A 16985-nucleotide genomic window follows, 5' to 3' on the forward strand; every position below is an offset into this window, starting at 1 on the left:
GGTTCAAAATAGACTATCCATCTGAAATAGGGACATTGTTGCTTTACAGCAGATTACACGATTTAAACAATTAACAAAGTGAACCAAAATGTTTTAAATAAAATGTAAGAGTGAGAGAGACTATAGGAATACTGAAAACGTGGAGCATTTCTTGGGTTTCATCCTTGAACTAAGAGTATATCTTCTTTTTTTCTGTCCACTCTGGAGGATGTTAGAGGGAAATTCTCCCCAAATAAATTTCAGGCACTGGCACTTAATGTGTATGATCTTTTTAGGGGGTTAGAGTGGTGTTAAATCAGAACTTTTGTAAGTATAAATCTCTGTCATGACTGGAAGACTTGTTTGTTCAGGTTTTATAAATGATACAGTCTAATCTGTAATCTATCTCTTCCACAACCGACATGATTGATTTCCTATCGAGCTCTTCCCAAGGCACCATAGATTATTCATACTTTGGGCTTCCTGTGTTGCTCTGCACGCAGGGTCAGTGTTACATACCTACTTGTAGCTGTTCTTAGTGAGCATCGAAGCATTTAGTGTAGACACTGTGCTTTTATTTTAACTCTATTAAGCAAGCGGCGGCAGCACCTAAGTAGTCTTTAGTGTCAGGAAGTAATTCTTCAAATAATCAATGTCCATCAGTGTGTTATCAATAACTACCATTGGTGACCTCACGGACAGTCATAGCTGTCTGTGGAGGTGTTGCACAGCAGAGTGAAACTTCTTTATTTGCTGCAAAGCTCAAGCAGGGGTGGAGGAGTGGGAAGAAATTGCTCTGACTGTCGAGGCTGATGCATTATCAGTCACCACAGCAAACATGAATTAATTGAATAAATGGAGTGATTCATGATACATGTGGGCACTTTGTATTGAGTCTGTGGATCCAGTAGAGTGAGAGGACTGCAGCCGTCCAACCCAGCAATCGGTGGCTTTGCTTTTTAGACGCACACACACACATGCATAGATTTGTACACTGCATACATGTAGCTTTATGTAAAATACATGATTTTAAAACGACTATTATTTGATTTTGTTTTGTTTTGCTTTTGTCTCCCAAGAATATATTTAGAGTCACGCTACAGCTTGCAATTTATATTTGATTTTTGCTCTTCCTAGAAGCAAACTGTCATCTTACAGTGTTAAATTACCATATATAAGTATTTCAGCTCAGTAGTAACCAAGAAGATCGTAACATGAACCATCAAACTAGAAATTCTACAAAAGCTTCTCATTTACTCTTCTCTACCTTCACTGATAGGCCAAGCAAAAGAAGTGGAAGAAACTGATATGGAAACCTCAAAGGTAGGACACAACTCAATGAGCATAAGACACTCTACACAGCAGTGATGTTGTATTACGGGTTTGATTTTTTCCTTAAAGCGAAGATAAAAGGAGAGTTTTTCAAAACCACCATGTGCTACTGAATGCTGAGGTATCCAGTTTCATTAATAGACATTTACTTCAAAATCATGGAAAATGTAAAAGCCCTGCTCAGCTTTTGTCTCGTGTTAGAATGCCGTTCTCAGGGACACCAAGAGATGGAGCTGTTCTTGCCTGCTGTCTTGTGTCTTTAGTTGCCGTCAAGAGTGAAGTAAAATGCAAGTAGGCCATTTAACAATTATTAGATGTCATGTATCAGCATATAATGGAGAGAAAAGGTCCTCCCCTGAATAAGACCTCATTTGTTACAATCTTGGTTGAAGTTAACAAAAAGGAGACTGCCTTGACACTAAAATAAGTAAAAGACTTAACAAGTGTGGCTTGCTTTAAGACAATTTCCAGAATAAAGTGTATTTTTCTCTAAAAAGACCATGGCAGCATGGGTTAGATTTGCAAAATTGGATTTGAACAAATTGCAAGATTTCTGGAGCCGATTTAAGATCAAAGTGGAGATCTGTGGCCTTAATCTACAACGCCACGTTTAGTGGAAACAAAGCACAGCGTATCAGCACAAGCACCTCATACCAACTGTCAAGATGCTAAGTGTCAAATGCCACTGAGTCAGCCACAGCCTCCTCTGAACTACATGAACTCCAAGGACAACCACGGTTGTGCAGTGGTCTTATCAAAATCTATCGAATTGAAAGTTTGTTGTGGGATCTTCAGAAGTGAAAACCTCGATGAACTAAAAAAACAAAAAGATGTGCTAATTTTTTATTATATCCTGATTCAGTTCTTTGGATTGAATGCAGGTGTGATTTCTTTTTTCCATGACCATCCTTTCTTTGGACCTTGCTTTTTACTGTGAGTGAGATCCTGGAACCAAACTTCAGAGTAAATGTGAGGTATTATGTGGATGTTTGGCACCACGGCCTTATGTTGGTATCATGTTGGTGCTGAATTTATCTTTAATGGTGACTATTAGACCACCTGGATTACATAATAAACTACGGCTCAGATTAGTTTCACTTTCTTCATTACAGGACTTTCCTTGTCTCTGGTGTTCTGGTTTCAAGGTTTTATTCACAGAGTAGTCTTGCAATGGAACAACCTTGAGAAGTTCATGTGTTAAAGTCTGATGCTCAGTTGTTCCTTTGTTAGCAGGTGTGACGTTGGTCTTTGTGAAGCTCAAAATAGCTCAAAGTGCTGCTCTTGAAGCTTTTCTGTGTTGAACTTCCATAGCAACCATTCATAAACATAAATTGTGTTTCTCCTGGTTTTATTTGTGTGTCTGACAGAAAACAGCACACGGTCCACATGTAGCTCTAAGGAGCAGGTCGTCTCTGGGCAACATCCCTGACTGAATAATTGTACATTTGTCAGGGAAGGGTCAGTCAATACCTATCCAAACTCACCACTTCTCGCCAGTCCTTTAACATAAAAAGCTTTTCTTATCTTATCTCAGGCATTTTCCTTGGAGTTAGAAGGTCTGTGTGTATCATCACTTTTAGTACAATGTTTTTGTTTTGTTTTTTTTAAACATTAGAATCATCCAATCGTCGTGGGTCTTTGCATTAGGAAATAACAACCTCAAACAAACAACTTAATGTGCCTTTATATATTCAATAAAATTAAGGACCAAAACAAATCATGTGGACAATATTTAGAACTCCTTTACTGCTTTCATGAGATTTAAAGGAGCATGTGGCAGGATTGAGGCAAGATTTATGAAAAGAATTCGTATACGTTTTACGTTTTTTAGTAATAATGTCAGATGAAGCGTTCCAAACCAAAAAGGATGAGCCCTATCTCTCCGTTGCCTTGAACAGGCTGTGTGCTGCAAAATGTGCTGCAATTCCGGGCTGGAATTTCCTGCGCTGTCCTGCGGATGTGACGTCACATGCCGCTGCATGCCCGTTCTCCCCGTTCTCCTGTGCCGGCTTCGCTGTTGGCTGCAGTACCCCCGACGGCCGTCGTGGCAAAGGGTGGCGCTATAGAGTCTCATTTCTTAAAAGGAGCCTCATGCTCCTTTAAGTGTGCCGATATAACTGGGAAGGGTTTTAAAACTGTCACTAAGCAATTTGGAGTTAAACGTTCTACAGAGAGAATGTTGACTATCACCCTGTGGTAACGCACTCTCACTCATTTTATAAATCAGTGATGACTTAGCTTTCATTTTGTGGTTATTTTATCAGGAACAATGAAATGTGGTATTGCTGATAGTAAAAAAAGGTTGATTCATATTTTAAACCTTCAAAAATGTAAGAGAAAAATATCATTTAGAGTCCGTTTTTGCACTACAACAGTCTTTTTAGACATTTAGTTTCTCATTGAAAGTTCTCAGTTGAATTGGTCACGCAGCATGTTGTGACTCTGAGAGGAGCGTCAGCAGTGCAGTGTTACAGGACCGACTAGCTGGATGTGGGGAGATCAGCGAAACCTGACCGCTCTGTCTCGTGGCTTCCTCTCTGACCGCCTGAAAGTTGTGTTTGAAGAGCTCAGGGTCATGGATGTGATGAGTCATTGATTTGCTGCTTTATAGCAAACACTACAGTTTCTATTGGAAATGAGTAAAGGCCGACTGTCATTTTGCTATGTCACAAAAGAATCAAATGTTATTGGTTATTAGTAGTCAATCAACAACCAGCAGTGATGAAGAAGATTGTTCTCATAGTATAGCACATTCAGAGTGTCTTAGGAAAGAAAAGATCTGTCAGTGTTCCCACCTCTCTTCATAGCAGATGCTTATAATAGTTAGCTGCTCACCGCAACTGGACCATCCTCTTCTGAGTTTCATTGTGGGGTGTTAATAATAAAAAGTGTCCTGAGTAGCTTGAAATTTATAACACTTCCCTCCAAAAAGTGATAAACGTCTTCATAACTCTCCCTACTCAAAGCTGCCGATGGTCACTCTGTAATGTCTAGTGCGGTCCACAATCAGAAAACTTCTGTTTTACTGCTTTCAGAAACATTTAAAATATTTGATTCGCACCAACGTTTAGTAGTAGCAGTAGCTTGTCTGTGATTATGTGTGTTCTTACCTCCGTAGTCCTGGGGGTGCCATAAAGACTGATATATGCACACAAAGCTCTATTTCTCTGCTTTCCGGTCTTGTTTTCCTTTGGGCTGTTCCCCTCAGGGCTCCCCACGGTGAATCAACCACCTCCATCTAACCCTATACTCTGAATCCTCTTCTCTCACATCAACCATAGACTGTATATAACAATAGACAAAGCATTAATTCACATGCTCCAAAAGCCAACAGGAACACACCCACCGCAAGTCAATCAAAGATAGCTTTGGCTACCAGCTTCTTCAGCAGAACTCCACCCAAACAACCACAGAGGTGCCGTCAGACGTTTACAGCAGAATATCCTGTTGACATGCTGACTCTAGTCTGGGTTAATACGAACAGGTGGTTGCCTCGCTAAGCACAGTAGCATGACGATTATGGTTGAGGAAGTGATAGAAGCTGTCCATTATCTGAGCTGACTGTCAATAGCTCATATAAGAAATACATTTAATGCTCTATACAAATTCTCATGGCGTGCAACAACATTCACTCCCCTCAGAGTTGTCATGGGTGTGAAATCAAAGGATTGAGACCGGAACAGTTTAAATATATATACTTAAATACATATGCGTGTGTGTATGTACAGTATGTATGTACATGCAGGTACAGTAGTTATGTTTCTCGTAGCTGAGGTTCAGGTTAAAGCCCACTAAATGACACCTTTGTGGCACCTGCTGACATAACGGGAAACCTGTACTCTCTTCTCTAATAAGTAATGTAAAACTATGATCGTGGGGTCAGTGTGATCAGAAAACACGGCACACGGCAGGTTATCAATATAGGTTGGTCTGCTGCTTCAGGATCTAATATTACTAATCAAAATATAACATTTTCAAGTTATTAAGGATATAACTATGATAGGGAACATCACTGTTTTGGTTGTGTGGTGTTTCATTTATTTGATTTCAAAAGCTGCATACATAATTAATAAGGCTTTTTTGTTTGTTAGTTTTCACAGTAAAGCCTATCAGCATATAGTGTTGAATACTTTGTTCTTTTATTTACAACAAATGTGACCGACACACAGACGCTTTGGGTCAACTTAATGTTGACGATATCTGTCTCTCAAAGTGTTGTTTGTTTTAGTGTTTAAGTTCTCTTACGTGTCACATCATTGCTGTCATCAGTCTTTCTTTAACAAGCTCTCTCTCCATCGCTGTTAGGTTTTTGTAAATGTTGGCTGTCTTCAGAGACTGTCTTCAATGGGACACCTGCTGCTTGTGCATGTTCAGGATAATATTAGGTTTACCCGGGCCTCATGCTGAGCTGGTGTCTGCTGTGTGTGGCGGTCTCAAGTTAGCATCTGTTTATTCTCACTGGGAGCCGTTGCCTTTGTTCCTGGCTTATGCGTTGCCTCTTTTTTTTGTTGATGATATCAGCCTTGTATCACTGCACCATCTGGCTCAAATTTACACTTCCTTCCTACTCAGAAACATCAAAAGCAACAGAGCTAAAGTGAAACTAACCTTAACCCTAAATGCAATGACGCAGGGGATGACGTCTACTTTGATTGGATAATGCCATCACTTTGGACCTTTACATTTACATAAAGTTGAGCCGGGCTAAACATTTTGACGCTCTGGATATACTGCCTTCCCGAAAAATGCTTTGCATAGACGTCAACCACGCCTCCTCATGGAAAATGAATGGGGTCCCTACAATGCAATAGTTGCAATGTGACAAATGGCTGGTGCTATAAGTTTATTTGTGCCCATTTTTATTTAGAATTCCTTTTAAAGCAGTTTTTTCTTTTAGTTTGTATTATAACATGTAAAAGCAGGAGCATGCAACACTTCTTTGCACAACAAAATACTGAATATTGCTCACTGATTTCCACATTTTAAGGTGCATTGGTGTATTATTTTTGTTTTGTTCACTTTAATAGAGTGTAAGAAGGAAAAGGCACTTCAGGTAAAAATGTATACACTTTGGAGATATTTAAATAGTCAATCTTGTAGTTAGATCTTTTTGGTTACAGATTGTTTTAAGATCATGAAATGGCAAAGGCCCATTGATGCAAGTTTCACTTACGGAACAAAAAACTAGCCCCAACAATTGGAAGAAAATGCTTAAAGGTGATAGTGAAGTGTATTCAGGTAGATGTTTCATCAGTTACATCAGGTGCAATGGAGGTGAAGTTATGTTCGGGCATGCTAAGTAAACTTTCAAAGGGATGTGTTTGGCAAAACCCCATTTGACTATTAAAAAAGTTTACGAATGAATGTCCAAACATTAGCTGATATAATTTGAAAGCATGTTTTCTTGATTTAAGTTGAAATAGAACTTCACTGAATATCAAATAAAAGAATAAAGTTAGATAACAAATTGGTCATTTTTAATGAGTTACTCTCAGCAATTTTTTTTTCACAAGGTCTGTTGTTTGCTGGTGTTAGGGTGTGTGTTCTCTCCCTCAACAACTTGACAACTGGGATGATTCAGTCTGGTCGTTTCATCAGCAGTGTCATAGAGGGGGTTATACTTGTTGAACCTGAATGTTGAACCAAAATGTCACAAGATAAAATAAGAAATACCCACCAAGGCGGGAGAATCAAACCAAGTATCCTTTCCAGTCCCACAAAGCAGTGTAGAAGGATTAGTCCAGATTATGTGCCAGTGCTATTCTTAGAATTAAATGAAAAAGACAAAAATGCTCAAGGAATGCTAAAAAGGAAGCTGAGAAATCACATGACTGTTTGTTCTTCTCTTTCTTTGGGCATTCAGTTGGCTACTGTCCGAACAAATCTGTGTATGACTGTTTTGATGAGGCTTTAACTCAAACATGTCTTCTTCAAGCACAGTTAAGGATAAAGCAACTTAGTTAGTGATTTTTGGCTAAATGTCTCGACCATGTGTCCAGGAGCTAAATGTTGTATAAAACTGAATCATCTACATGATGCATTTACACGCTGATCTTGATTAATGTGGACTGTTCCTCCTTGAACAGATGGGATAGGCTCAAGCCCCTCCAAGACCCTGAGCAGGTTGAAGCAGGTTTAGAAAATGGATGAATACATTCTCCTCCATCTCCCTAATAGAGCAGGAATAGGCTCCAGCAGATCCCAGTGACCATGAATAGGAATAGGCAGGCATAAATAATGGATGGAAAGATGTAAATTACCCTCCTTCAATAAGACTATCACTGATAAAACCTTCAGAAAACAAGTTCCTTTTCTCGAAAGTAAATCAACTTGCTCGACCTCATGGGGAACAATTTTTGATTGCTTTACTCTAACAAATACAGCACTTTACCTTGATGCCACCACCTGTGATGAAGCCAGCAGGTGGCGCCAGTAAGACAAAACAGTCCACTGATTGTTGGACTCATCGCTGCAGGAGCTGTCCATTCAGAACCCCAAGCTCCATCTGAACAGAGCTCTGATACGATTTGCACACACACACAAAAAATTGAATGTAAAAATGAACAAGTTCAAGAATTCAAAGATAACAAAAAATCTAATTACAAATAACTCCAGTTTTTATTTTGCAACATATAATACATTTTTTCAGTAGTCAAACTTGGTATTTGTTGTGTTACGCTAGGCTCCAACAGAGTTTATTTCATTTGGATGCCAAAAACGCATTACAAAACCGGCCTCTGTGTGTTACAGCTGAGGAAAACAGTCTCTTGACTATTATATTTGGCACAACAGTACACAGTCTGCTTTAAGTCATCTGTAGTGCAGTCATTTTACATTTAATGCCACATAGTTCATTTGTTTTGACAAGGGATGCTTTAATGTATTTTTTGTTTTTTCCCGAATAAGTCACACAATTAATAAGATGTCAGGATGACCACTTTTGCTGCTTAATCTTTTTTAGAGAGTAATATTGACATAAATTATCAATACATGCTACTTCAGACTCTGCTTTTATTAGCTGAGCAAGCTGGGTCAAGATGCTCTGCTCCCATTAGGAGTGGAAAAACTCCCCATGTGAGGTAGCATTGTTTGTGCATATAGTCTGTGGAAGTGGTCTCAGCTCATGAGCAGGTGGGAAACAATATTTGCTCTATGTATTGTCTCAGATTGACTTGACAGACACACAAGTTATTACACTTGCTGCCGTATCCAGCGAACGGATTAGAGCATTCTCCTTTGCCTTCTGTCTTGCAGTCCTATTGCATTCAGAGTCCCCATTGAAGTGAGACAATTCTAGCCATCAGTACAAAGTGAGCATCCTCCTGCCTGCTCTTGGTGACTTCATGGTGTTCAGATGAAAGATCCACTCAAAGATCTCCTTCCCATGAGGGTGTTTGTTTTAAAACCAATCATAGTGTGACTATGACTACAGGTAGTTTTAAGACTGAACAGCTACCAGTTATTGACATCCATTCACAGATCATTTTATGGCTTCGCAAATCTCAAGACAAACATGCACATATGCGCACAGCAGAGAATAGAAAATCATTTTCCAAAACCCTATATATTTGCATTCATTTTCGCATTTAAATTATTTCATCATTATCCAAGGAACATTGCAAAAGGCCATTAAACCACAAAGGAAGTTTATCACAGCAAAATTAACATTAGACAGTGTCTATGCGCCCACTCTTTTAACAGTTATTTTGACACCATTTATTGTAAAAGTAAAACTTTCAGGGTAAAATTAAAAAAATATATTTTTCATTAATTTACCATGGTAAATTTGACACTGCAAGTGTTAAAAAGCATGTTATACTCAAAATATAAACTAAAACTTAATAAATTCTACTCTGATTTCTTGTTTGTGTTGTTCTCTCAGATGTAAGTCACTTTGGATAAAAGCGTCTGCTAAATGACAGTAGTAGTAGTAGTAGTAGTAGTAGTAGTAGTACTCTGAAAGTTTTACTTTTAAACTAAACAGTGTTAAAATAACACTAAAAAGAGTGAGCACATATAGACACAGTTGCGTGTTAACAGTAGTGATTCTACCGTGTCCAGTTCTTTGGTCAGTATATTGAAACTTTGCATCTGTTTAAAAGGTATACTACATGTTAACTTTAAAAAATATATTTTATGAAAACAATCTTTTTTCTGTACTTAAACAATTTTTCTGAATATTTGAGGTCACTAGCAACTGAACAACTATGATATAACACATTTTTGAGGCAGCCTAGGTCTGAAAAGTGTTAATTTCTCTGAACAGTTAAGATTTCTCAAAAGAGCCATGTTGTGGTGGATTTTATTTCCTTGACTTGTATCATTTTAACGTAATGAAACAAAGATGTCATATTTCCATCGGGACTACAAGCTGTTTCCACCATTAGTAACCCCCTCTTCTATAATGACACCAATGTAATATCTGGCCTGCGCAACTTTTGTTCATTCACCATAAAAACGGAAACGCAATTAACAGATGTTCCACTTTTCATCCTTTATAAGGTGATGACAGACGTGATAAAAGTGGCATAAAGCTGCAGTGGCAATCTTGTCACGATTATTATCTGTGTGACAGCATATCATCATCTCGGACTTCATGAGGGTAGGTGGCTCAGTTGGTAGAGCGTTCGCCCATGAACCTGAAGGTCAGTGGTTCGAACCCTAGTTCCGCCTGTGTCCACCAAAGTGTCCTTGGGCAAGACACTGAATCCCCCGGTTGCTCCCGGTCGTCAGGCCAGCGCCGTTGTGTATGGCAGCTCCGCCAACGACCGGTGTGTGAATGTGTGCGTGCGTGTGTGGGTGAATGTTTGCAGTGTAAAGCGCTTTGGGGCTGTAGGAGTACAGCTGGAAAGCGCTATATAAGTGTAAGCCATTTACCATTTACCATGACCGGGAAAGCTCTTGTCTCAATTTGATACTCCTACGTTTTTCAAGCTTTCAATGTTAAACACAGTGCATTTGATAGTGTTCAAAGAAAATTGTGAAATTCTAACACTTGAAATTGTAATTTCATTGTCATACAAATAAAACTGGACTTTCTTATTATTTTTATAAATTCTGTGTGGAAGGACAAAAATCACCTGGTCTTTGTGAGGTCTTAAAATGAGGAAATTACAGCCTTTGGCAGCAATAACTTTAAGTAAGTGTTTTCTGTATAACATTATTGGTCTCTAACATTAATGTCAGGGAACTTAGCCCCATTTATTTATACAGTTTTCACAAGGTTCCTCCAGAGCATTTAGTTGAGTCGATGTTTGTACTTCAACTGGGTCGTTGAAACACCTGGATTCTTTTCTTTTTCAGCTTTCCTGTGCACATTTGCTGATGTTCTTTGCTTCTGTGGTTGACGGATGGCCTCATATTTGACTTGAGTTGGTATTTTGAAAAGTTCATAGCTAAGTCAGTGGCTCTAAGTCCCCAGGTCCTGTGGTTGGAAAACAAGCCTAAATCATTACCCCTCCACCCCCGTGCATAACCGTAGCAGTTAGGTTTCTTTTGTGTTGTTCTTTCCCAGTTCATCCTCATTACTGTAATAATGGCTTCCCAATTGTTTGTTTGATGGATGATAGAGTAAGGGTTACTTAGTTTTCCACCTATTGCTTTGGCATTTTGGCTTAATTTTTGTTAAGTAAATGACAACACTGTGACATGCCACGTGATGTTTATCTGAGGTTTGATTTATATTACTGAATTCTTATTTTTATTTCAGTTTCAGTGTGTATTTGCTGAGATTAAAAATAAATGAATTGTTTCAGCATCTGGAGAAATGTAATGCCTGACACACATGTTATCCTGGTCAATTAGACAAATGAGGATGGTTTTTCTGTAGATTTAATCTCAGTCTACTGACGTTATATAATGCTTATTGGCCAGCTACGCAAGCTGAGTCACCATGAAGACCATATGATGCATCATGTGTGCACATAGCTATGAACATGGAGCGTACCATACTACACTCAAAACATTAAACAGATTAACACGTTTAGCTGCCGACACTGATTAGGCCTGGAGTTGAATGCTACGGGAAAGATAAACAGCATGTTTCCTCACTTAATAGCTTTCCATCACATTGCACAGGGGTGGAGGTCGCAGTGCAGGTCATTGCACACAGCACATTACGGCCAGAGGCTACCCAACCCCCCTTGCCCTCATCCTCCATGCTGGCCCAGCTGGGCTTATCTTTGAGAGGAACTGAGAAAGAAAGCCATCCAGGGAAATGGACAGAGAGAACAGGAGGGAAGGGGGAGGAGGGAAGCGATCCTGCGCCTGCTCACTGTGAGCACAGCAAGTGCGGCTTTCATCCGCTGCGGAGGCTGAGGCTGAGACGGAGGGAGTTTGAGCGAGCAAACAGAAGCTTGGGGGGAACAGTGTGAGAGCGCGGTAGAAAGGAAGGGGAACAGAGGTAGAAAGGGGCAGTTCAGAGCCATGTTGGCATTTATTTACAATTCCTAGCCGTCCGGCTTCAAGCCTCTGCGACATGGTGCAGTTTTTGCTGCAAATGTTGCAGTGCAGGTCACCTGCTTCTCTTTTGGGGAAACCGAACAACCCCAGGGAGGTTTGAATTTCTGGCACAAGTGCTCAGCACTGCGGCACCCTGATTCAAGCAAAGGAATGTAGCAGAAAGGCTGGACTGAGCCGAGGATCATCTTTCCATACTTTTGGTCCGCTACCATCCATCAGCCGCTGCATTCACTCCACCCTTCTGCCTCTGTACACCTCTCCTGCTCTGTGTATGGGAGGTGAGGCACTGGCAGACAGTCAGCCAGCATGCGGCGGTGTGAACGGGCAGCCCAGTGCCCACAACACGCTATGGACGTCAGACACTCCTTGCTGTACTAATGAAAGGCTTCAAGCTCGCCTGGTAAGAGTAAACAGAGAACAGGCATGCATGTCTTTAATGTACTCCTCTGATGATGACTTTAAAATATAACCTGTTTTGGCGTAGAACTTGAGGCTGTCTCATATGCAAAGCACAACCAAGCCAGCTGCAACATCCCTGTAATTATCTTTGCTGTGTTTCTGTTGCCTGTGGTTTTACTGACTTATGTCAGTCAGAGGCTGCATACTCTCTCGGTGATGCCAGATGGACTGTCATATATCTGCGTTCTTTAAACAAAGCGCACCAATGACGATCTGTCCATTTTCGCTTGCGTATGTCTATACGGTTATGTAAATCTCCAGAAAATGCAGCAGACTATAACGAGGGCCATATGAATACCGGTAAGCTTCGACCAGATTGTGCACATCCCGTTCAGCCAGTGTGAGCCCCACGTAGCGTGCCTCTTTTCCCCTGTGACTGTAGCGACCCTGCTCAGCTCCCCCCCGGCTGGCTCAGTGCGAGCATAGCAGCTGAGGAGAAACACTCACGTGGCTGCCTGGAAAAGAACAGACACATGCTCCCTCCGTTTCTCCCCGGCATTCCCCCTTGCAGTCTCCCTCGCTTGTTTTCCCATCTATGCATTATCACACATGGACGAGCACATCCACAACCTGGCAGCTCTGCTCTTCACTGTCTGTTTCAACCTGTTTCACTAAAGCCTGCGCTCCTTTTGCACACTTCCATCATCCCTCCTTTTATCCTCCTCCCCCCCTGTGTTTTTTGATGCTCCTCCTCCTCTTGCTTGATATTTTTAGAGACGAATTACAGAGCACTGCAGGAGGAAAAAAAAGATAGAGAGGGAGCAGTTTCGGCAACGTGCGTCCCGCTTCCTTCCTTCTCACTTTCACGAGGACCTCATCTTTTCCCCACAGGACCTCTTTTCCCTAAAGTGTCTACTTCTCTCATTATTTCCATATTTGACTGCTGCTTTTTTAATACATCTATTGTCTGCTCTCTTATTATATATATATATATATATATATATATATATATATATATATATATATTCGACGTGTCTCAAATCCATCATTTAATCCTCCAGACATTTCTACTTCAGTCAAGACACTCTACCTTTGAAAACTGCAGCTCAGACTATTCCTAAGATTTGTGCACACTGTGTGTGAGACAGCCTGTGTGTATGCGTGGGAGTCATGTGACCAGGCCATCATCATCATTTTGTAGCAGAGAAACACTGTTAAACCTGAACCTGTCTTGGGTTAATCTGTTAGCAGCCCCCTGACAGTCACAGGTTACTTTACACTCAACAGCCATCTGTTAGCATCGCAGGTCCCGTGTGTGTGGAAGTGACCTGTCTCGCTGACTATCCGTGTATAGCTGCACGCCAGCCACTTGCTGTGTTATATAACCGCATTTACATATATTTTTTTTCAAACGTTACTGGGTCTAATGAAGGATGTTTTGTGCAAAACTCATGAAACACAGAAATGATCCAAGAAGCCGATCTTAGCTGTGTTTCATTCTGTGTTGATTCAGCTTCAATCTCTGGATTTATCTCACTATATTGTGGTTATAACTAGTTATCTCTGGTTGTTATGCTGCTCACTCCTGTTCTGAGGTCAGTTTGCTATAGAGCCAAAACAATGTGTCACTTTTTATCATTCACTGTATTCATTGCCATGGGTGATATTGTAATAATAGTAGTGTAATTGTCTGCACTCGATGCAATGATTTATATGTGCTGAATATTTGAGAACACTGCAGGTAATTCATTGAACTGGCCGGGAACTCGTTACGAACTGTGCCAGATGAGACAGCTCAGAGTATTCAAAATTATCCTTATACTTGCCAATAGGCAGAAACCAAAGCCATATCTTGATAATCGAAAGAAGTTATAGCTCACATAACTTTCCTTTTATTCTTGATTCCCTTTGGTCGGGGAGTTCTCTGTGGAAACAAGGATGCTCTATTAGGTGTGAGGTTGTCGCAGTCTTGCTGTGACTGAGAACCACAGTTATTTTTGCTTTACCGTACTTACTTGTAATAAGGAAGAGACAACAGGAAAAAGCAACGACTGAGAGAAAGACTGTGTGTGTGTGTGTGTGTGTGTGTGTGTGTGTGTGTGTGTGTGCGTGTGCGTGTGCGTGTGCGTGTGCGTGTGTGTGCACACATACTTGTGTGTGTGTGTGACGTCAAGGAGAAGAAGGAGTTGCTTAGGATTTGGCGATGGCCCCAGAGTATGGATGTTTGCTCTTGGTATGGCATTTGGTGTGACTTAAATCTGCACACACACACACATACACATATGTGCTTAGATGCATATGCGCGGCCATGGCCAGCAGCAGCTGTAGCAACAGGAAGGCACCGATAGCAGGCTAAATGTCAAGATTACTTGCTGCACGTGGCATGGGAGAGCAGCCCCTTGTAGCTGCAGGACATTTGGACAGACTGTGGGTGTGGACTTGCATGCATAAATAGCTTCATGCATCCTTGAAATATGACTTCCAATCAAAGCAAAGAGCTGCAGTGTTTTCCCATCATCATGATCAAAGAGCAGTGGAGATAAGAACTCTAGTGGGGGGGGGGGGGGGGGCACTGCCATCAAATGACTAATCTGTACTTGCACCCTTCTGAGGAAGCAACATCCACCACGACTGTCTACGTGCACACACACATGCATTGTCCATAAAAACAAAACATCAAAGACATTTAGATACTTTAAGGGAATCTAGTGAAGTTTGTGGGGGCGTTTTTTTTTTTTTTTTTTGTCGTCACGCACACATCTGAACAATATCCCAGGCTGGGTCTCTTTGGGCTATTTTAGGCTGACTTTAACATTGTAGCTCCCAGGCTTCTGCAGCAGGAATATTACATTTGAATATATGCATGGCATTAGCTGTGTGATGCAGAAGAGCTAGCTGCTTCTTAAAGGGAACCCTGCATATTAAGACATGTAGTCCCTAATTAGCCACAATTGTTCTCTTATACTAAAATATGTTGTTAGAAACACATAAAATAATCTAATTGCTTTAAAAATCTACAATGTTTATTACATATTTTGACCTGCGGGAGGCGCCATGTTTTACCTGCGCAATGTATTCTGGGGGCGATGACGTACGACGGTGGCTCTGGGAAGATAAGCCCCGTTAGTTTAACTGCGACAGGTATCTAAAACATAGATGAGCAGCATCTCCCGGCCGTTGAGGCTGACGAGGGAGCCCATAAGACGTCTCGGTTCAGGCAAACTGGATCAAAGTTCTGTGATGCACGGGAGATCTGCAAAAATGATCAATGTCGTGAGCATCTTACCAGTGCATTAGGCTCCTGCGTAGACGGCGTAGACGGCGTAGCCTGCGTAGCCGGGGCTCTACAGCCCGCAGCGCTCCGCCACCCGCTCTCCGCTCTCCGCTCTCGCTACCGCCGCCGGGATGGAGACGCCGGTGGGCAATATGCACGTTTGGGTGGGCATAGCCCACCCCTGCCCCCCTAAAACCGGCTTCGGTGCTGGGTGATGACAGACCAGGGGCTGAGGGGACTGGCCCGGGACTTTGACGAAACGGGAGGCGCAGATTTCGCTTCAAATAGGCAAGAACATCTTTATTTAATTTAATGACGGCAGATCTGGCTGGGGTTTTTATTGTAGCATCGGTTATCTGCTAGTTGAAACGTGTGGTCTGTTAGTCTATCTGAGTTTTATGGTGTTTTTATAGTTCATGCTGTATGGGGCTGCACTTTTTTTTAATTTTATTTTACTTTTTTGTAGGTGCGCCGTCACCTTGATGTTCAGATGTGTTTTCATCGGTGTTTCTGGTGCGCCGTCATCTGTTTAGCTGTGTTTTCATCTGTTTCTGGGTGTCAGAACAGTGGACGGGGGCCAGCAGGTGCCACCGTGTGACGTACTACCCAGAATGTAAAAAACAATGGCGACCTACATGTTAAATTATATTTTCAAATTTTATAAAAACGAAGACATCAACAAGGTTTTTTATATCACATTGTTATAATTGATACCAACATTTATCTTTTAAGACCTACATGTCTTAATATGCAGGGTTCCTTTTAAGATCTAATATGACCATAAAGAAAACACATGCAAACGAAAATGGCAAACCTTTAAAATTGTAAAGAAATTATAGTTTCTTGCATAGTAGCATTTAGGGGTAGAACAGAAATGTATGATGGTAGTGATATAACAATAACTCAATGTGACAGTAGAGTTTGTCATCTACGGTCTACGGACGACACTATAAATGTGTTAATAATGATGTACAATATTTTGCAGAGATGCCTTTTTCTTCAGGCAACAGACTGACCAATATCATCTAAAGAGTTGTGCAGTCATTACAGCTTCACCACCTCTGCACAACTTTCACATTTCACTCGTGTCATGCGGTGGGAGGGAATGTTTGCGTCCCTTGTTGCCCAGTGGCCTCATCATTAATGGGCTGGAAGCTGCATTCAGGGACAGACATCTGTGCGTGCCACCCAGATAGATGTATGATTGAAAGGCTTCACATTAGCGTTCCATACACTTGCTGTTCAAACAAAAGGGCCATTTTGCTATTAAGCTTTTTAGAAGAGTCAGAGCAAACCAAACCCTCCCTTCATTGAAACGCTGAGGCAACTGTACAAAAGCAAAAAAAGCTTATTGTTTACCAACTCCATCACTTTATGCTACTAAAGCATATACACCTATCTGTGTTTGGTTGTATGACTGGTTGAAATGCTATTCCTTTGCAGACGAAACAAAAATAAACAGTTCAAGTAATTTCCAAAGTGATGAACACAAACCCTATAATTATGAAAATAAGTGTGCTTATCTGTTGTAAAGTTGTTT

General features: G+C 41.0%; 1 protein-coding gene across 10 annotated transcripts in view; it reads left to right on the forward strand.

The window, feature by feature from the left end:
• Positions 1-16985, forward strand: part of gramd1bb (GRAM domain containing 1Bb) — an 87022-nt gene that overhangs the window by 23010 nt on the left and 47027 nt on the right. The window contains exon 2 of one of the 10 annotated variants that reach the window (XM_061719064.1): positions 1259-1302. The exons of 8 other annotated variants lie outside the window; for them this stretch is intronic. In XM_061719064.1, coding sequence (XP_061575048.1) covers positions 1259-1302 — 44 coding nt within the window. Of the gene's footprint in view, positions 1-1258; positions 1303-11628; positions 12173-16985 lie in introns of those variants that run through there. One more of the 10 variants, XM_061719067.1, reaches the window with a different exon arrangement.

Source organism: Cololabis saira, chromosome 4 (assembly GCF_033807715.1).
Source record: "Cololabis saira isolate AMF1-May2022 chromosome 4, fColSai1.1, whole genome shotgun sequence".
Classification (NCBI taxonomy): Eukaryota; Metazoa; Chordata; class Actinopteri; order Beloniformes; family Belonidae; genus Cololabis; species Cololabis saira.